Source organism: Erpetoichthys calabaricus, chromosome 12, assembly GCF_900747795.2.
Source record: "Erpetoichthys calabaricus chromosome 12, fErpCal1.3, whole genome shotgun sequence".
NCBI classification, from domain to species: Eukaryota; Metazoa; Chordata; class Cladistia; order Polypteriformes; family Polypteridae; genus Erpetoichthys; species Erpetoichthys calabaricus.
The window spans coordinates 30,615,308-30,636,993 of NC_041405.2; the positions used below are offsets into that span (position 1 = coordinate 30,615,308).

Below are 21,686 nucleotides of genomic sequence, written 5' to 3' on the forward strand. Positions count from 1 at the left end.
TTTCATGTTAATTTGTTTCACTTTGTTTCTCGGTGCTAGGTTTGCTTGTGTACTCATTTCTTCTCTTGATAACCCTTCGGGATGAAATTCTTCAATAAGATTTGGACATAATAAGTCGTCTTTTAATGGGAACTTGTAGTGAGAAAAACGTAAAAATTTATAAGAGCTGACAGTGCAGGAACTGTGTCTGACAAAAGCATTCACACAAATGAGAGATGAGAGGAAGGTGGAAGTGGGCCGTTAACCAGGAATGGTTGAGAGGAGGGTGGGACTTGAAAAAATCTCTTGGCAATACTCTTGTCTCGTCTCGTCTCAAGATTTTCTTTTATAATAGAGAGACATGCATACATTCTGGTCACACCGTTTAAAAATGACAATGCTTTTTCTACTTGGTCTCCCCATGGAAAAATCGAGGAAAATTTTGTCTTTGTCTCAAACATTATGAAGAGCAATGTATATATTAAAATATTCATAGTTGTGCTTTATTGTTCTGGTTTTGTTCTTCTGCAAAGTAAAGTTGAAAACCTATTCCTTAGGCAGAAATAAACTAAATTGCACCTGATAAGAAAATACCAGCACTCACATTTTAAATTGTGGAAATGGATTTCAGATATCTTGGTGGTCTCCACAGTGACACTTGAAATTCTCAGTTGTGGTCCATGACACACATACAATGGTACAGTAGATACTGTTGCATAAGTGTAAAACAGATATGAAAAAGACTGGGGTAGATTCAAAATTAAGCACAAAATTGAACAGAATCAGTTATTGGGATAAAGAGCGAGTCTATTTGTCTGTCAAGGCTCCCCTCTGAAAGACTTTAATGTGTAGCTTGGGTTAGATTTCACTTTGTCTGCCGAGATTGATGAGCATCAAGAAATAGCATTGTTTACTCAAATGTATGTCTTGCTTTTTATCATAGTATGTGGCACAATTTGAAAGAGATGGGGTGTGGATTCTGAAATCATAGCCAGTTTAATTGGAATCATTTACAAATTTCTGGATTCGTTCACATACAGCATAAAATGTTTTCTTCAGAATACAGAGACTTTGTTTATATAACAAGCTTTGAAACTATGACTTAACTGAACTGGATTCATGGACTTTTTCCTCAGGACAGATATGGAATCACTGAAGCGTGATTTGGATAGTCTTTCGGAGCGCTATTCACATAAGTGCCTGGAGGTCAATAAGCTGATCCAGACAGCAGGGGAACGAGAGAGGGAACATAGTCATCTGCAAAGGGCTCTGGAGGAAGCGCGCAAGCAAAACCAGGTCTGTGTGCACACAAAGACTAATGGGATATAGGAGAGACCAGCTGAGAGAAAAGTAAACGAGGAAGCTGCAACTTGAAACATTACACTTTTTATGTGTGAATTATATTTCATCTCCAGGATTTGCAAAGCCGGATGTCAGAAGAGATCAGTCGGTTGCGGACATTTGTCAATAATCAGGGATCAGGAGATGCCGGGAATCGGACACTGAACTCCTGTGAACTTCAAGTAAGTGCAAGTTGTGAATGTTAAGGTGGCTTGACATTTATACAATGTGACTGCAGCGTACTCAGTAAAAATTGTAGAATATACCACACAGTGATAAACATTTACTTGATCAATAATGGTTTGAAATATTTAAGCATTTGAGAAAGGTATATGTTGGAGCTTGTGAAAGAAATGTGGCGTATAATTGCAGTTTCCTTTTTGTAGGTTCTTCTTCGAGTAAAGGAGAACGAAGTTTCGTATCTTCAGAAAGAGATCACCTGTCTACGAGATGAACTAGAGACACTGCAAAAGGTAACGTGCGTTGTTGGGAAGTAGCTTCTTTTTGAAATTGTGGATCTACTTGCGGCATATCACCATTATGAGCAAAATGGCAAAGCTGGTTTAAAAGGATAATTTTTGAGAGAAGGACCACTAAACAAAAACCAAAGTCAAAGGGGTAGAGCAAGATAATAGTTGAGGGAGAAGCAAAAGGGCTTTAAAGACAGGAATTAAGCAAAGAGCCAAATGACAAAGTTTAAGATCTTAGACAGAACTGGATGTCAAAAGAAATCAATAAAGAAACTTCCTGGCTACTTCATATCCTTTCTATGCAAACAAAACAAAAATATTTTTTTTGGTTAAGAGGTTTAAACTATGTATCAGGCAAAGTGTCATGGAGGAAAGACTTCTCAAACAATGTAACTTCCCTCCTCCTTCTAGGATAAGAAGTATTCATCTGACCGATACAAGGATGTTTACATGGAACTGAGCAACATGAAAGCAAGGAGTGAGAGAGAAATCAGCCAGCTGCGGGAGCATTTGAGGCTGGCCATGGCGGCCTTGCAAGAAGGACAGGCATTAGGAAACAGCATTGGAGACTAAGTGGTGAGTACTTCTATACTTTCTAACTGCGCTAGGGAGGCTTCATGAATGCCCTTACCTCATATGTCATGTGACACGCAGGTTCAAGCGCACCCGGTGTCAGGTTTATAAAACTTGTGTATGCACAACAAGAGGCTCGAAATATGCATGTGTAACTTTCTACCTAAACGTCCGGATTTATAAAGGAAAGCCTGATGGGAGAACAATTGTATAATTGCAGCAGTTCTGACCCATTCCTTTGCAACATATCGGAGAAACTGGCAAATGATAACACCCTCAGTAAAGTAGGAAAATGCAGCCAAGTCAGATAAATGACGTCTCGCATGCAAAGTAGATAATACTACTAACCTATTATTAGAGTATGCGTTGACGTAAAAGAAATTTCACCTCAGAATTGATAATCCGTATGTTCAGACTGTATTTTAGTTAAGAGAGCTAATTCTTTGTATTTGCACTGAAGAATTTTTTTGGGGTTGTATCAGTTTATATAGCCTGCCTGTTGTTACTTCTCAGGAAACTGCCAGAAATGTCAGCAATATCACAACCAAGGTTCACTCCATCATGCCCACTGAGCTGGAAGCCTTTAACTGACCGACAAGGAGCCACACTCAGTTTTCGTTTGGTGTGGTTATACATACATAAAACATAAGAGGATTTTGCCGACATTAAAAGACAATTTGCAGCAGGGTGCAATTTTCCTTTTGAAACTGGCACATTTTGCTTCACTCGTATTGAAATAAGGGCATCAAGCAAGAATGACACGCCTTTTGCTAACTGTAAGCATTTGACATTTGATTAATGCACAAGTCCTCTGTGATGCCAAACTAACACCGAGAGATGTCATGGCTTGGTAGCCTGGGTCATCGATGATTTGTTGGCAGATGATGCTGTACATGGTGGTTGGCATGTTGGCAAGGTAACTGGCTGAACCCTCCATTTTTCATATGGCTTATACTATTCATTGTAACAGCAGTCATGTCATTACATGTGCCAGGTGATAATGGTTACCCGCTCAGACAATGACACCTTATGCCTTTTCACCCCAGCACAGAGGAAAGGTGGTACAATATTGTGCCTGATCTTGCCATTACATGTGCCGGGTGATAATGGGTACCTGCCCGGACAGTGGCACCTAATGTCTTTTCATCCCAGCACAGAGGAAAGGCGCCACAATATTGTGCCCAATCTTGGCCCATTTAATTGCAGAGTGCAGCAAGATGTGCCAGGAGGGAGGCTGCTCTAGCAACCAATGAAGCCGCATCACGATTTCATATGTATGAGGCTGATGAGAGTAGTCTGTGTATGGTAGTTTCAGGGTGGCAGCTGGGCAGAGTTAGAGGTGTCATCACGTGTGGGTATTTCAATGGTGATTGTGATTTATGTAGGTACTGTAAATTGTGTACAAATGTACGTATGCCAGGTTTTATAAATCAGATTTTTTTTTTTTTTTTTTTTGTGACGTAAGGATATTTTGTTGTTTGAATCCATGCAAAGTCATATAAATAAAGACCTCATTGGAGTACACTGTAGCTGTTAGTTGTTCCAGAATTTGATAGTAAATAAAAATGGGTTTGGCAGAGGGAGTGGGGGTGTAGGGAATACAATTTTTATTCTTTTTTTTTTATATAAACATCATTGACATTGCCTTCTCACTGCTAGTTAAAAACCAAAGTAAAAATATGTTGTAGATTAAAGATGACTGACCGTTACTCGTTTGGGCTTTTTGTTTGCTAAAATATTCAATTGATTTGTTTGCTTGTTATTTTGTTGTATCAACAGCACTTTGAGGACACTATCATATCTTCTTTTAAGCAGTTCAAGAAAATGTAAACGGTGCCTTAAACCGTCAGCCTTGGGATCGGAGGTCAGCTGGGCTGAACACTGGCTTCTGTGTTATGGCTGCACTCTTCTCATGTATTTATTTTTTATCTCACTCGGTTTTTTGTTTTGATTTTATTTGCAGCTTTTATGTCTTTGTTTTTTAAGATTATTTCTTAGTACACATTTTGTGATCTACTGTATAAATTTCAGTTTGTTTAGATTCCTTACATATTTTGATATTGGATTATTCAAAACAGTTTATTTTTGCTTTGTTTTTAATTTGAATTTTTTCTTCTTCTTCTTTTAAATACTGTGCATCATATATAAAAAGCAGGTTAAGGTGAGCCTCAGGACTTCCTTCTGGTTAATTATCAAGGGACTATCCTGTCCTGTAAATGTTTGGCGGTAAAATAAAATAAGGACCTGTGAACAAAAGTGGACCTGCATTAAGATTACTAAATTAAAACAGAAAATGTCCAATATATGTATGTGGCCTAAACACACTTTAAGCAAAAGCACTGTTCCTGGAAGAAAATGGTTAACAAAAAATGGCTTAAGACTGTCTCTTATTATCGCAGGACTTCCAGTAAGATCAGGCCTTATTCACACTGGACTCTGAAAAAGCTGTTGCTGTTTTCTTAAATGTCTAAATCTGTGAATGCCATCTTTAATCTGTTATTAAAGCTGTGTCTTGGTGGCAGCATCGCACCAGCCTTTCCTATTACTTAAATCCAAACCTCAAACCGCTGTTCTCTCTTTGCTGGGTGATAACGTGTCCCTTCTTTTATTATCTCGTTAGCTTTGACATGTGCAGATCGCAGATCTTTCGCTGCCTTATGTTCAGGCCCTCGTAGTGGCAGAGGGACAGCTTTGTTTTATAACACACAGCGTGCACACATTTTTCTCTATCCCAGGCCTGTCTTGTTGCCTCAGCACAGTGCTTTTTATGAGCCAATGTTTTTGACTGTATTTTACAGATGTGTCATGTAAACAGTCTGATTTTTACTTATGACCAGAGTGTTAGTTTTTGTAAAAATTTTCAATCAATAAATGTGTTTATCTAAATTGGTTATTTTTATGAATTTGATTAAAATATTTCAATTACTAAATAAAAAAATGTTATTTGATTATCATCTTTTGCTTCCCTTACATAACCTGATGTGTTAGTGGCACATTATGTGGTAGATTGTAACTGGCAGAGGTTCAGGAAAAAAATAAGATGTGAATTTTTTTTATAATTAAGAGATTTCTAAATTAGTAAAGTTTACTAAAGGAATACATAACATTACGTAAAGGATTGCATGGCATTAGAACATACAGCGAGACCATTCAGTCCATCCGCTGTCTTATTATCTCATACAGATAACTCTCTTGACTGCTGTCCTAAAGCCTTCATTGAACTGACTTCTAAAGCCGGAGAATCCATTTATCACTCCATAAGTTACACCCCTCTAATCGGGTCAGAGCAGTCTGCATTGAGCAGAGTCTATAACTGCTTTATTAATTGTTAACACTACCATTTTTCTTTGTTTTCTGTCTTCAACTTGCCAAATTTCCTCAAGCGTCCTTATGACACTTCTACTTGAATAGCACATCTTGAAAATCTGGTTTTGTGTTTCACTACTCGCTGATTGCCACCTTGTTTAATCTTCTTTTTCTTTCGGCTGCTCCTGTTAGGGGTTTCCACAGCGGATCATCTTTCTCCATATCTTCCTGTCCTTGTCATTTTGCTCTGTCACACCCATCACCTGTATGTCCGCTGTCAACCACATCCATAAACCTTCTCTTAGGCCTTCTTCTTTTCCTCTTCCCTGGCAGCTCTGTCCTTAGCATCCTTTTCCCAATGTACCCAGCATCTCTCCTCTACACCTGTCCAAACCAACACAATCTCGCCTCTCTGACTTTGTCTCCCAACTGTCCAACTAGAGCTGACCCTCTAATGTCCTCATTTCTAATTCTATCCATCTTCGTCACACCCAGTGCAAATCTTAACATCTTTAACTCTTAATACTAATGTCAAAATGTAGGTCTGTCAAAGTTTGCCCTGCCATTTCCAAACCTCACCCTGAAGCACCCACAGTGTTTGTGGGTACCATCCAGTTTTCTTCCATCTAATGCCATGTTTGATAATGAAGTGCTTATTCAACTATGGAAACATCTGAACAAAAATATGGACCTAGTTGTCTTCTTGAACCATTCTTGGAGATTGCCAAGCCAAGATGTTTGCTGCCTTCCAGGTCTTCTCATTCTTTGTATTGTTTTCTGCTTAATAATTTGCACATCATATGACCAAAATATTGTTGTGCTTGGTGGCGTTCATGACTTCCAGGGGCTTACTATGCATTCCTTCAAGGATCTCTTCATTGCATTTGCAAACTGTTCATGACATTTTCAACTTCCTTCCGTGAAACCACATGTTTATACATCGTTGGTGTTAATGTCCGCTATTCTAACCATACAGAAGAATGGAGAAAACATAATCATGAACTGGGCACATGTGAAACTACTGGTTAAGATGTTAGTAGCAAGAAAGTGGTTACGTTTTCAGGAACGCATTCCTGTCTCACTCAGTCCTGGATTTGATCCCAGTGCTGCATGTCCTTCTTGAATACTAACAATCCTACCAAGATACTTGTATATGGTCACATCCTCACCTGCCATCCGATACTCTCATTTATTTGTCAAAATGCACCTCCTGCAGACTTGAGTCGCCGAATCACTACCTCCTTATTTTCAATTGGTGCACCGTGCCATTGGTGGAATTTAGTAAATTACTTGGCCGGGGTGCCTCAGGGAGGGGAGATACGTTTATGAAAAACAAGAAAGTCTTCTTTCTTTAATTAAGTTTATCTGCATATACGAGGTGTGATCAAAAAATATGGTGAATGTTTTAAAAAAGAAACTTTTATTGCAGTAAAAGATTTACAACTACTAGTCACCCTCCAAATACTCTCCTCCACTTCGAATGCACTTATCCCAACGCTCCTGCCACTTTGTGAAGCAGTTCTGGAAGTTTTATTTTGAGAGCGCTCAGTGGATTGAAATCGTTTGCCTTTCATGGTCATTTTCAATTTAGGGAACAGCCAGAAGTCACACGGTGCCAGATCTGGCGAATAAGGTGGATGCGGACATAGCGTAATGTTTTTATTCAACAGAAATTGTCATACTAGAAGGGATGTGTGACAAGGGTTAGGGTTAGAATGAAACCGTTTCAACATTTTCCTCGGTTATTGATGTTGATGGACGGCCTGATCTTTTCTATTCTATTACGAAATCGATCAAACCACTAGTAAACAGTCTTAACTGTCAGTGCAGTGTCACCATAAATCGATGTTAACATCTGATTGGTTTCCTGAGCTTTTTGCAATTTGAAACAAAATTTCATGTTAATGTGTGACGATGCAGGTTCTCTCCATGCTCCCATTGTCCATCCGGGAGCCCTGAACCCAACACCGTAGGTAATGTCACCGAGATGAGCTGACATACGAGGACAAATTGCACATAAAGCCAGGGGATATTTCACAAAAAGTGCATAAGTGCTTTTATTATACATAAAGTCAAAAACAAAAGGTGTTCAAACAAAAGTGCAGTGCCACAGTTTCTTCAATAATTAAATCCATCAAAACAAGTGTCCAGGGGGATAAAAATCAAATAAATAAATCCTTTAAAATCTGAGATTAAAATGCAGTCTCTCTCTCTACTCTCCGGCCCACCTCAGTCTCTCTTTCTCCCTGGCTCACCCATTGCTGCATCAGCCGGCGGAGACCCCACAGCCACGACCTCCTTCTGCCAACCTCCGTCTTGGCCTCCTTATGGACGTCACTGCCAGACCATCTGAGGTCGGCTCTCCTCCCTTCATCTTTTGTGCTCCCGCAGTCGCTCCTCAGATCCCTCAGGAGGACACCTACCCTGCTTACCCCACTCACTTGAGCTTTCAGTGGGGCGAACTAGCGCCCAGAGCGCCACAACCTAACACTCCTTTGCAGCTCGTTCGGCTTCCTCTTTTCAGGAGGCCAGATCCTCCCACTAAGACTGCTCTTTACTGTCCATTAACCTCCTTTTTTCTCTCCCCATCCAGCTGTCGACCCGTATATATGCACCCCCCGCGCGCCTCAATCACACACCGCAGGAGGCCAATGAGGCAATCGAGAACGACCGCACCCACTTGTACAGGTGCGACTCGCTCCCACTACCCCATTAACTCCCCGCGGTTGTGCAATCGCGCCCATGGAGCACGGTAAGGCTATACAGATTTAAAACCCGGCCTTTTTTATTGGAAGCCGCGGACCCGCTATACCACATAATGTGTTGCTCGATAGCCGTTATTAACGACAGACTTGAAAAACACACTTGAACTCAACAGTGGCTCACAAACGAATGACAGTTTTAAAGAAGTTGAAAGTCGTCACAAACTCGGCTCCAGGGTGGCCATGTCAGACCCTGCATTGAATTGGTTTGTGTTGCTCTTGGCTGGTGCTCTGCATCAACATTCACCGTACTTTTTGATCACACCTCGTATTCTTATGTCAGGTAGAGTTTTCACAAGCAAATAAACTCTTCCACCCAAGATGGTTAACCGGGCTGTAATACCGTCTCAGTGTTCACAAATCAGTTGAAAGAATTTAGAATTCCGTTTCTGAGCTTGTCTTTGTAGAACAAGGGGCTTTGTTTATTTTGCCCACTTGCATACTAATTTCTTCACTTACGGTTTCTCCTTCTACGCAGCAAAGCACACTTGATGCTGTCAAAACCAAACCCCCAAAATATGAATTGAGATGCTTTTTGTAGGCCCGAGTCTTTTCCTTTCTTTGACCGAGTTTCCTCGGAGTCCTCTTCGAGGAGACAGTAAGGTGTGTAGGACACTTTCAGTATGGACACCCCCATCATGTTTGACTCCCCAGAAGGTACAAAACAGTGTAATGCAGTGGTGGGACACCATTAATTCTTTGTGTTTGGGTTTCTGTCGACTCTGCAAACCCAACACCTGCGTATGAAAGTTGTTAGTGAAAGAAGCAGAGGTCTTGGTGATGATTATGAGGTGTGTTTGGTGGTCACAGGACCTGCCTGCAATCAAGCAAATAGAATAAAACTTTTAAAAAAATGACAAGATAGTAGAACTTAAGTAGTTTTATAGCTGTGGCACAATGTAAGCCAACAGTAGAGTGTTTGTTAAGTTAAATATCAATCCATTCTTTAACTGACTTACCCAATCTAAGTCCATGGGGTGCCAGTGACTATCCCAACAAGATTAGGTGCAATGCGAGAGCAACCTCTGGATGTGATGCTAGTTTGAAGTGATGCATGCTGTGCAAGACACTTTTTTTTTTTTTTTTAATAGGAAACATTTTTATTAAAGATTACCTGAAATCGAGTCAGAAACTTTAATTGTTTCTTCAGAAAAAAGGGAAAACCAACGAAATACCACCCCATATATCGACCCTCCCAGCATTGAGGAGTGCTTGATGTTAATTAAAAAAACAGGCAGGGCAGCAGTCAGCTAGCAAATGGAGGAGACTGAAGAACACTGGGAAGAGAAGACTGCATCATGGAGCAACCTGCACCCAGCTTCTGACTTATAGAGCTGGATAAGCTGCTGGTGTGCGATGTGGAGCGTTTCAGGAGAGCCAAAGAGGCCAAGTCTGAGGGTTTGCTGGTGGGATGCCAGTCAAAGTTTTGGAGTGATAGTAGCTGAAATGATATAACTGCTTCTGGAACAGATGGGGAGAGTGTGAAGAAATCTAAAAGAAGATGATCTGAGACAACACCGAAAGATTTGTTCACACAGGAGCAAAGAGGGGGTCTGTGAAAACACGGACGTGCAGACTGTAAATTATGTGCCAAATGTCTCGTCAAGTGACTCTTTCCCACTGTCCTGATGAACCAGAGTTAGGCCAAGAGTTTGGATTGAATGGCTTTTTCAGTTCCAACCAGGCCTCTTGAATGGGCATCGATAATATTAACCCTAAAGTCGATATTTGTGTATTTATTCAGCCATAGATATGGTTGGAATTCACCTAATTATTCTTCATGATGCTTTACGTTTGTTAGTCGTCATATCCTCCCGCCCAGGTTTATGCTGCCCAAGTACACCCAAGTCTGCACTCACATGGTGTTTCATTACAAATCAGAGCCGCTCCTGATTCTTCCATTATAACACTGGTTCCTCAAGTCCTGCCTTGTTTGTAGGATCTGTGCTGACCGGGTATACCTCTTAATGTGGCTCTAATGGGCTCACAGCGCTGGTTTAATTTTGGTTATGCAGATGACAAGACTACCTGAAGCCTTTTGTCCCTCCGTGTCATCTAAGTATAGTCCCTTGAATTGTTTGGATTTGTTGTGTTCTGTGAAACAGTAACTCTCATGCAAAATGGAGTAGCAAGTGAATCAGTCTGTGGCTAAAGTGCAGGCACTTGCTGATAGCGTCCAGTGTGACTCGGGAACTTAACGAAGCTCATTCTACAGGTGGACATTAAAATGGTGGAAGAACACAAAGATTCTGAATAAGAAGCAGTTAGTGTTGCAGTCATTTCCTCCAAATCCACAATGCAGGTAAGAACGCAGCAGTGCTGCTGAAGTCCCCAACTTTTGTTACAGCCAGTAACGTAAGCAGATTTGTGGCTCATTAGTACAACAGGTACAGGTGCCAAAGTGCATCGCAGAATCATTTCTGGCTCTCAAAAGAGCCATCCACATGGAGGTTCCAGAAATAACTTTTATTTATTTAGAAGGTCCATGGCAGATTCCATAAATAATGATGAACATGGTAACAGATTTTGTAAAGACACCAATTACAAGGGCCGCCCGTGTGTCTGTTGTTACATGACGCGCCTGGTCATAAATAAATAAATAAAGGATAGCGGAGGTCACTTGAGCCTTGCGATTGGCTGGTGTTTTGTACGCGTCATCAAGCGGTAGGCAGTCCGTTTATTTTCAGCATTTGTAAGTAGATTTAAATTGGTGTTAACAAAAATCATTCAAACTGGAAGGGCGAAAAACACCTGATGGTTCAGTTTACGTTGGAATACTGAACGTTCATTTTTAAAAAATTATTGTATATTTCATAATAATAAAAACAACATTAGGCCCACTCGTGACAAGTTAACTCCCACCCATTTATAAAATTCTGGCGCCGCTACTGCTCTAAACCACCGAGGTAGGCTCTTGTTCAAAAAGCGGACGCCACTTAGCTGGTTCACAATAATTAAGAATAGGTATATAAGTAGGTTTCACATTTCTGTTATCATTTTAGCCCAAAAATAGTGACTTAACATCAGGGACCTAATTTATTGACCTTAAGGTTATTGTTTAAGACCCCCGGGGTAAAGGATGTACAAGTCCTTTAAAGTTTTTATTTGTTTGCTGGAGTAAACATAGCGGTCGAACCGGCGATCGCGACCCTCGGCGGCGTGTGTTCGATTCCTGATTGTGTCTTGGAGCGAATGTCTCAGAGGATAAAAGGATTTAGTCGGGCGATGTGGCGTAGTGGTTAAGGCCCTGAACATCAGATCCTCAAGGTGGGGATGACGCTAGTGATACTTTGTGACCATTTCACTGGTGTGTTATGCCCTTGAGCCACTAGGTCGGGATAGAGAAGGTGTGGAGAAAAAGAAACCGAAACGTGATGGGTTGTTTTACTACTTGCTTTCTTTTTTTGGATTAAACCTTTAATGTTGGCCACCGAGTCTTTTCATTTTACCTCCTGTCAACTTAATATTTCCCTATGCTCCCATTGGATAAAAAAAATAATACTGCCAGCCAAAAGTAAAAAAAAAAAAAAAAATTTCGTCTGTCTTCTGAGTTCAGATCCATAATCATGCAGTTGATACGGGAGCGAGCCGCAGTAACGCGCGTGCACACGTTTTAATTTCAGGGCGCCTGCTGATCTTGAAGATTTACATTCTCTCTGGTAGGAGGGCGGGGCGAATCAACACAACCCAGTTAACGCCATGTGTACAAAGTACAATGAGATTCAGCGCAGCACTTCTAGCACTAGCGGCGGGACTCTTACGTAAGCCTGCACTATATAAAGATAAGCTGCGGATGCAGCGTTAGACCCACAACTTACTCAATAATGGAAAGGCAGAATGGAAATCAGGATGAGCCTAACTAAAAAGTAAACAAAAACAGTATATACTTTACGCTGGTAGCTCGAAGGTTGCTGGTTCGAAAAGAGCTCCTTCTCTGCTGGGCCCTTGAGCAAGACCCATAACCTGTTTTTGCTCCAGGGACGCTGTACAATGGCTGACCCTGCGCTCAGACCCCAAGGGGTATGCGAAAACTAACAAATTCCTAATACAAGAAATTGTATAAGGCGAAATAAAGAACAATAAATAAATAAATACTTTTGTAATTTCTTTATTTACCCCGAAACACGGAAACTGGGAAATAACAGCTCACTTAATCAGGCTAAGAGTCCAATTAAGAAGTGCTGGTTGAAACAAACACCTGCAGCTCCAGGGGGTCCCCAGGACCGAGTTTGGGAGCCACTGTTCTAACCTCCTTATTCTTTTTTCCGGGGTTACCCCCCCAATAATAAGTAACCACACCAGTAGATGGCGCCAGCCCATCGCAGAATAGAAAGGTACAGAGATCCGTCCGTCCGCACGCACTCGTTCGTACTGCGCCTGCCTGGCCCCTTTGTCCATTTCGCCATTGCAGCCGCGGTTGGGCGGTTTGTTTAAGTAACACGACGCTCACTGTCCCCGCATCCCAAAGATAACATTGGGGGGGGGGGGGGGGGGGGTCCCAGATGGGCTCTGCACGTGAAGGCGAGCGCCGGAGTGTTGCCGATGGATTTTACACCGTTCAGAGCTATTATGTATTGTAGTGACTTTCCACCCAGATGAATATCCTGGATTAAGACTCTGTTTATTTTCTGAACTCAGTACTGTATATTACAATTTTGCGCCAAAACAACAATAATCAACAAGAACAAAAGTCAAGTGAAAAAAACCTATTGTAATTATACACGAAACAAACAGCACCATCTACTGGCATGAACTAATACTAGCAGTATATCACACGAGCCATAAAATAACACTACCGAGACACAGGCGGCTATTGGTCCTAATATTACCCATACCAGTGACTTTAACAGTTGGTAAAATGCCTTTTATAAAAATAATAAGGAGAGAACTGAGGAGACTTTCTCTGCTAGACTTTATTATTAATAGGTACAGTAATTACAAAGAGACCTCACGCAGCTGGGCCAGGGACTTCTGGCCACGACAGTGGCATATCTCGATTTGCTGACCCGGCATTACCTGTTTCTGTGCCCTCTGTATGGTCCAACGGAGCTGATGAATCCATTTTAGGTTCATATGGAGGAATAAATCGCATCACTTAAAAAGATGCTTACTGTGTAGTATTTATACTAAGAATGGCTTAGGTGTGTCACGCGTTTTAATAATTCGGCGAGTGCCTTTCGAATTCTGTGGAAGAGAGGGAGGCCAACGCGGAAGTGGGTGGATAAAGTAAAGGAAGATCTGAAGGAAAAGAGCTCAACTGAGGAGGAGATGCAGGACCGAGCTGTTTGGAGAAGGTTGGTTAAGCACATCGACCCCACACAAAAGTGTGAAAAAGATGATGATGAAGAATGTCAAATTCAGCGAATCAATAATATTTAATTGCATAATGAGTCCATTTGGATTCAGGGGTTAAGGGTGATAAACTGGATGCAACATATGTCTAAGGAAATGTACTGTAATTCTCACGCTACACCCGTTACAATAATGTGCTTATTTTACAATAAGTAGACATACTAAAAAAAAAACACATTTTTCTGTCATTTAAATATCGTTGACGCCGTATCAACTTGACGGTATCCAAATCATGACATTTTCTACCCGCTCAACCCAGACCTCGGTCACAGGGGAATTCTGGAGCCTGCCGCTACCCGGATAGCCATACAATTGTTTACGCATGCGTAGAACAGATCGGACTGCACTGTAAAGTGTACAATAAAGTACGCTTTCAATACGCATGCGCGCCGCTCGGTAAGTGACAAGATCTGTTCCACCTAGTATAGAGCGCAAGTAGGACCAAACCCGGGCAGGGGACCAGTCCACCGCAAAGGGTAAACACACACACTTGGGCCAATGAACCTAATATGCAAGTCTTTTAAAGCGGGAAGAAACCCACGCACACACTTAGAGAAAATGCAAATTCCACGCAGGGAGGACCCGGGACGTTCCAATGCCAGTACTGCGACTTCGTTCCTTATATTTGGGTATTTCTTCCTATTCTCCAAGTTTTAAATACGTAAATGTGGGCAAAACTTACCACATGTTGCAACTTTATAAATAATTTATAATATTTGACGTGGGATGTAAATATGTAGCAGTAACTCTAAAAAAAACATTTTTATTGTTCATCTGCCTCCCCAGTCCTGTGCCCCAACCGGATTTCAAAGCCCAATCCTTATGTCCGTTGATTCGACTCGAGTACCCGCCGGGCAAAACGTGCGTGATGTTTAATCCCGAAGTGTCCGTTCTTGAGAGCAGGCAAAAGTAAGGTGGTGAAACGCGACTGACTCCCATCAAAGTCCCGTTCAGCACCAGGCTTGGATCCGCGATGGTTAAACCATTAATAATCTAAAAACGGTTTGTATTTGGACAATAAATTAAGGATAATAATTTGATATAAACCTTTTCAGAGCACCGTCGCCAGTCCTTCACCTTAGCGCTAGGTGAGCAGGTCCACGTCAGAGTGATCGTGTTCATTCCCTCTCAAGTTGAGACACCAATTTTCGTTTGCCAAGGCACTTTATACGTTTGGGTAAAACATCATTTGCCAGCAATCAACAAACAACATATGGAGAACGCGAAATCTGTATGCAAAAAGCCCGCAAGGTGAAAAAGAAAGGAGTACCTATTGAGAGGGCGCACATTTCTGCCTACCTGTCGCTGTGTTGGTCTGTTAAACCGTTAGTTGGAAAATCCTTAGAACCTGGGCGATATTAATACTATCTTGAAGTAATATGTTAGTTTTCATTTTTTTAATACCAAAATTTAAAAACATTATTTCCGTTTCGCTATGAACATTTGACAGTGTAGTTTGAAAACTAAATCATTTCAACATGACCCATGTCTCTTATCGGCACTGCTAATAAAGTTTGTTTAAACAATTGAAATTGACATTAATCTGACCAATAACTTCAGGCTAAGGGCGGGGCCAAATTGAGTGACGTTGAATTATCCAACCGTAGTCGAAGCTGCGCGCTCGTTTCCAATTATGACACCGTCTGCGTAGTCCCGCCTGCAGCAATCATGGCGACGTTGACTGCGGCTGGTCGGGCCGGTTCGCAGATGGTGAAGCCAATTTTCAGTCGTGATCTGGATGAGGCCAAACGACGAGTAAGGGAGCTGTACCGCGCCTGGTATCGAGAGATTCCCAATACTGGTAAGGAGCATTTGGAGAAATGACGAGCGGAGAGTCATACACGATTGGGAAGGCGGGTCAAGGTCGTCAGTCTCTGAGCAAACGCTTGCTGTTTTAAGGCTTAATGAGACAAATGACAGCTTTAGATATGGCTCGTTGTTTAAATATGTGTGGATGTTTTGGTCAGAAGTAATTTTATATGCTTTTAGGTTTTATTGTATGGAGCGACTTTCATAGTCAAGTCTAATGTAGACTGCTTTTCGTACAGAAAATATCGTGCAGGTGCTACAGCGCTGAATAAAGTGTCACAGGAACACAAATGGCCGAAAACTAGCGCGATGCCCTGTTAATGTGGTGCAGTGCATATACTTGTACCAGTTTAAAAAAGGCAATATATTCGGGTTCAGTTCCTGTCTTTGGCTGCAAGTGTTTTGTAATCGTGTACCATGTCGCTACATGCCGTACCTGTCTTCATTCTGCGGAATTTTACTCGTGTTTTGCTATCAATGCAGAACTTTCCAAAAGATGCTTAGATATTTTAGCAGCTGTAGTTGATCTGTACCGTCGAACGCTCTATAGACACACGTCTATGGAGGTTTTTGACTGGGTGTGCTAGTTTGCCCACCATATCTCAGAGACGTCCATATTAGATTATTTGGTGACTCTAAACAGGGTTAATATATATGAATGAGTGTGGACATCTGCATTGTGTGTGTCTTGCAGTGGCCTGGTTCATCATCCATTGTTGGTTGGTGCCTTGGGTCAAATGCACACCTATTGTGGATGCCAGTCCTTCACAAGATTTGCTTGTGCACAAACCTAAAACCAGCTTGGTTTACCTTAACCAGTCTGATTAACTGAACATTTTTTGGAATCTCTCTCTGTTTCTCTCTCATTGTATGTGTGTGTGTGTGTGTGTGTGTGTGTGTATATATATATATATATATATATATATATGTATATATATATATATATATATATGTATATATATGCACATAACAAGTGAAACATTTTGCACACTCCAACTGATCATTTTCAGGACAGATGCCAGTCATTCAATCCAAGTGCAAAAGAAAGTCCTACACGACAAAGAATTGAGAGGTGCAGGCTACCTCCATCATGTAATTACGTTTTGGATCCTTCTTACGGCAGGCTGGAGGGAGAGGACCGAGGCAACATCTGCTGATAGTGAAGCACATTGCACAGGGCAATTTATCATTTTCACTGCAAATGCAAATTGTACACACCAAGTGCAAAAGACAACCATGCATGCCATTAAGATTGGGGGGAAAAAAAAAAAGGTGACAGCACCCTTGGCTGAGTGACCTGGAAGGCTATGTTTCGTATGAAGTGCATGAGTCACCTTTCTTCGTGGACTGGCTGACAGAGTGTTCCCTAGGGTAGAAGGAAATTTGAGTACATGAGAAAATCCAGAAGGGAACGTCCACACTTGTTAGACTGAATTTGAACTCACATACTGAGGCAGCAGTGCTAACATATTAAAAAAACAAAAAAAAAAAATAAAACCTTTTATTTCCACATAACACCACACATGTCAGAAAACATTTATCAAAGCAGTGCACATTTGTACAATTGAGATGTGAGCTGTAACAAAATGACTGAAAGGTACATGAACTCAAGTGCATTGTAACTTATTAATTTTTTTTTTTTTTTTGGAAATAGTGCTTGTTATTGTATGGCTTTGAATTAAATGTAATGCCATCCATGGTCCCCTTTTTGGCAGCATGATTTTCAGTTGTGGACCCCATTACACGAGGTGTGTTCCATCTTTCACCATAAAATTGGCCATCACCAGACAAGCCATCCAGTTGTGTTGTTATCAGCCAAAATAATGATATCTTGGACTGATTTTTTCTTTAATAGATATATTTTTTTACTTCCTTAGTTCACACTTACCAGTTGGACATCACTGTGAAGCAGGGACGGAGCAAACTGAGAGAAATGTTTCAAAAGAGCCGCCACATCAGTGACCCCAGGGTCATCGATATGCTGGTCATTAAGGTGAGTCTGGTGCTGGGCAGCCACACTGTGCTAATACAGCTGATGTCCCCATTATGATCACCTGATGCTGTAAGAATACTGGAAGGTCGCAGCCCACCCTGGGTATTTATTTGTGTTGAGTGTAAAAAATGTTTTTTAAATGCCCGTTGCCTCCACATTCTTTAAACTATATTACACTCTGTCTGATAACAGTAATATAGTGTCAGTGCCGTTGTGGAGCCGCTCATTTAGAGTTACCCAAGTCAACTTTCTTCCTATAGTGTGACTTACTTTAGTATAAGAAGGAAGAATTGTGTTCTGAACGTGTTGATGCTTTTTTGTGAAATTGCTGGTGTCCCATGAACAGCCGATTCCCAGCTTGTGTCTGATGCTGCTGGAGTATGAAATAAACTAAGTGTGTTCAGTATACGGATAGATGTGCTTGTTTATGTTTTTCCTGCAGTTTGGCTACCTTTTAAATGTGATTTACTTTTGGTTTTTATTTTGGGGCAGATGGTCAGGTAGGAAGCTCCTGCACAGTCTAGCTTCCAGGGTCTAAATTTCAGACTTTGCAAATTCCCCTCTTGACTGCATAAGTTTGGCTCCCCGTGTCGCCAAGGAAGTGCAGGTTAGGGTTAATTAGCAATTACAACTTAGCTCTGTGTGTGAATCATTCCTGTGATGGACTGGCACACAGTCCAAGCTCAGTTCATGCCTTGTGTCCAGTACTTGTGGAGCAGCCTCCAGCTACCAGTGATCTTGAACTACATTAAGAGGGTCTGAGAAATGGTATGTGATTTTGTTCAGGGTGTCAGGGAGTAATGAGAGCCAGGCAGGAACCAGACTTGTGCAGCAAGGCCAGCTCATTGCTGGGCACACATTCACCTCCATTTTGTGCCCACTTGCCTGTCAGACTGTGAGAGGAGGTGCATATGGCAGGGAGACCGTGTGCTAATGCTACAGTGAAGACTCCCTAGGCGGTGATCAACTCTGGTATAGCATTTTAAGATGGCACAACAACCCTCAAGCCATTAAAATTGAGAAACGTAAGAGATAACTGGATAAACCTTCCCATGGTAGAGGCTATAAAAGAATTTGATAAATATGTGCCCACAACCCGTTCCATGCAAAAGTTTGGACACCCCTGGTCAAATTACACATTTTGTTGACATTTGAAGTAAAAAGTTCTACGGCAAGCAAACTAAACAAAATGGCATTTTTTCTGAAAATGTTAATATACAGTTAATGAATTATTTAAGAAACTGAAAAAATGTTAAAAAAGAGAGTAAATGTTGCATTTGCAGAAGTTTGAGTTGTGAAGTCTCAAAAGTCCTTATGCTATCATTCTGGCCTGGCCTAGCTCACTCGGTGTTTGTCTGGTCAAGAATTGTCAGCTGATGAGTCTAATCCATTCTTTGTGCAACACGCAACAATCATGGGCTGTGCTGAAGATCTGAAAATTAAACTAATTGATGCCCACAAAGCCGTGGAACGGGTTGTGGGCACAGGAAATATTGTACAGGGTGAATGGATTCTAGTAAGTATCAACACATTCTTGGGGATAATGTCTTCTTGTAGAAGAAATACATTTTTTTCCCCCAATTTCTGACTGCCTGCCTGAAAGCAATCCAAAGCACACTCTGAACTTTACTGTGAAATACTTTTAAGAAACTCGAGGTAGAGGTTGTGGAATGGCCCTCACAGTCGCCAGTCTTGAATCTATGGGTAGACCTTATGCTGTGTATGTAGAACAGCCCAAGAATATCTCGCAGCAGGAAGCAAACTGTGAGGAAGAATAGGGGAAAAACTTTACAAAAAGAATTCAAAGACTCCAAGCTGGCTACTTTTTGGCAAAGGGGCTAAAAAATGTAAACTGTACATTTCTATTTTTCATTAAAATCCAGGCCGGAGTGGTGGCTCTGTGGCTGAGCTGGTAACTCGAAGACTTGTGACAGAAGAAATGCTACTGCGGTGGGCCCTTAACCTGCAATTGCTCCAGGGGGCCTGTACAAATAGCTGACCCTGCACTCTACCCCTAAAACTCAAGAGTAATTTGGCGTATGTGAAAAAGAGAATTTCCCCTCGGGGATTAATACAGTATAACAAAAAAATGCCATTGTGTTTTGCTTTTTATTCTAAATGTCCAGAAAAAATATAATTTGGCCAATGGGCTCCAAATATTTGCACAGAACTGTAGCTGTTTAATGCAAACAATCATTTGTTTTTAAAAAAGGACAGGTAGTTTCTGATAAACCCAAATAGACAAGTGGCTGTTTAGTCTTCTAAATACCAAAGTTTAGCAGAATTTAGTTTTGCTTTGAATGCGTTTAAAGCAAAAAAGTATAATCTTTCATCCTGAACCTTGAACTTCTTTTTCACTTATCTCATCTCAGAATGAGGCTACTTGTTTAATTTCACAGAGCTCTTCTTAACATGTTAGCAGAGGTTACTTCACTTTGAAGTTTTGCGGCATTAACTCGGGACTCTAAGAAAAGACCAAGTAATAACTGCTGGAAGATCAACTACCACTTGACAAAAAATTGGAGTGCAAATGTAATAGAATACTACAATGTTGCGGGGGGGTATTTTATTCAGGTTGGGGACAAACCCCCAAAACAGAGAACATTTAACATCAACAGGTGCTTTCTTCTCCTTCAGTCAGGTAAGATGACCCTCTAGCTGAGGCCTAGCAGGACTACGCCTAGTGATCAACAGGATTATGAAACACAACCACTTTTAGCCCTGCAATTAGTTTTCAGGTCTAAAAGCATTTGACATAACTCAGTTACTGTCATCTTACACAACTTCAAACACTTTGTGAGGTGTGCAGTAGCTGTGGTTAACCTTTTTTTCCTTCTTTTTAAAGGGCAAAATGGAACTGGAAGAAACCATTCAAGTTTGGAAGCAGAGGACACACATAATGCGCTACTTCAGTGAGACAGAAACATCCAGACCCAAGGACTTCTTATCTAAGTTTTATTCTGGACATGACCCCTAAATGATCTGTTGTTTTCTAATTACTTTTGAAAAACCTTTATCCTGTCCACTTGGAACTTAACTTGTATTAAAGTTAGTAGATAATGGCTCTGGTTTTTGTTCTTTTGCTGCCTTGTGTTTCCAAAGAGCCGGTTTTAAAACTTGACACTTTGTTGTTTTCACCCTGACATAAAGTAAGCTTGATGTTGAAAGGATGGAAGAGGTCTTATATGTGCAACAAATGTCTTTCCCAATTTACAGTTGTCAGCTTCACATGACCCTAATTAAATGTGAGTGGCATTACTTTCTTCACCCCCAAGGATAGCTTAGCCAGAGTATGAGGCACAGGAGCAAGGTAACAATTATTGAAAGAATACTTCATTAGTCTGCTGTTACAAAACTGGTTGTTGAGATTCAGACGTTAATTGTTATACTTGCCCTAATACCATCTGAGCCCCCCAAACCATCTGAAATTCACTTGATTGAATGTTATCCTTTAGAAACTGATTACACCCCATAGCACTTTAAGACAACATTCATCTATCCATTTTCTAATCCACCTACCAAGATCAGGGTCACAGATAGCTGGTGCCTACTCATCAGTATTAGGGGCAGAGGGGGAACCAACCCTTAGCAGGCTATCAGTCTCACGCCCATCTATTAAACCAAGGCAAGGCAAAGCCACCACTTAAATCTCAATGCCCCAGGACTATTGGCAGCTAGACGAGACCTCAGGTTTTGAATAAAAACTAATGGTGTGGATTAAAATGTGCACATACTGGTACTCCATCACAGATAGCAGTCAAAGCAAAACCCATTATTTATATGTAAACTGTATCTTCATATGATATTGTATATTTAATGATAATGTGATATTATAGACAGCAATCCAAATGGAAACAGTTGAAAATTTGAAACAGGACAGAATCAGAGGTCAACTTATTACATGCACTTACCTAATAGTGACTTGATCCAGCAAGGGCAAATAATTTTGTTTTCACACATTTTCCATTGTGTAATCTATCCCATTAACTCAATCTGAAAGGGCAGAATATCCCTTTTTTTAAAATATATATTTACCCCTTGATTAGTGACATGTTTCTTTCTTACATATTCCAAAAAGGATTCATCGAGGCAGTCGACAAA

General features: G+C 41.0%; 2 protein-coding genes across 3 annotated transcripts in view; both read left to right on the plus strand.

The window, feature by feature from the left end:
* triobpb (TRIO and F-actin binding protein b) overlaps positions 1 to 21,686 on the plus strand; it is a 287,315-nt gene that overhangs the window by 58,319 nt on the left and 207,310 nt on the right. Inside the window, exons 9-13 of one of the 2 annotated variants that reach the window (XM_028815322.2) lie at positions 1,116 to 1,275; positions 1,395 to 1,502; positions 1,707 to 1,793; positions 2,202 to 2,366; positions 4,143 to 5,249. In XM_028815322.2, the coding sequence (XP_028671155.2) occupies positions 1,116 to 1,275; positions 1,395 to 1,502; positions 1,707 to 1,793; positions 2,202 to 2,363 (517 nt within the window). In that variant the 3' untranslated portion in view covers positions 2,364 to 2,366; positions 4,143 to 5,249. Of the gene's footprint in view, positions 1 to 1,115; positions 1,276 to 1,394; positions 1,503 to 1,706; positions 1,794 to 2,201; positions 2,367 to 4,142; positions 5,250 to 21,686 lie in introns of those variants that run through there. The other variant, XM_051934846.1, reaches the window with a different exon arrangement.
* Positions 15,416 to 20,647, plus strand: ndufa6 (NADH:ubiquinone oxidoreductase subunit A6). The gene is made up of 3 exons (XM_028815323.2): positions 15,416 to 15,584; positions 17,470 to 17,585; positions 20,431 to 20,647. The coding sequence occupies exons 1-3, from the start codon at positions 15,452 to 15,454 to the stop codon at positions 20,560 to 20,562; spliced, it is 381 nt and encodes a 126-aa protein (XP_028671156.1). The 5' UTR covers positions 15,416 to 15,451; the 3' UTR covers positions 20,563 to 20,647.

What these genes read in the sequence shown, in the direction of transcription:
- ndufa6 (XM_028815323.2), top strand. Translation starts at nt 15,452, where the DNA reads ATGGCGACGTTGACTGCGGCTGGTCGGGCCGGTTCGCAGATGGTGAAG. An exon ending in TCGAGAGATTCCCAATACTG is followed by an intron (nt 15,585 to 17,469) that starts GTAAGGAGCATT and finishes TTACTTCCTTAG; the next exon opens with TTCACACTTACCAGTTGGAC. An exon ending in TCGATATGCTGGTCATTAAG is followed by an intron (nt 17,586 to 20,430) that starts GTGAGTCTGGTG and finishes TTCTTTTTAAAG; the next exon opens with GGCAAAATGGAACTGGAAGA.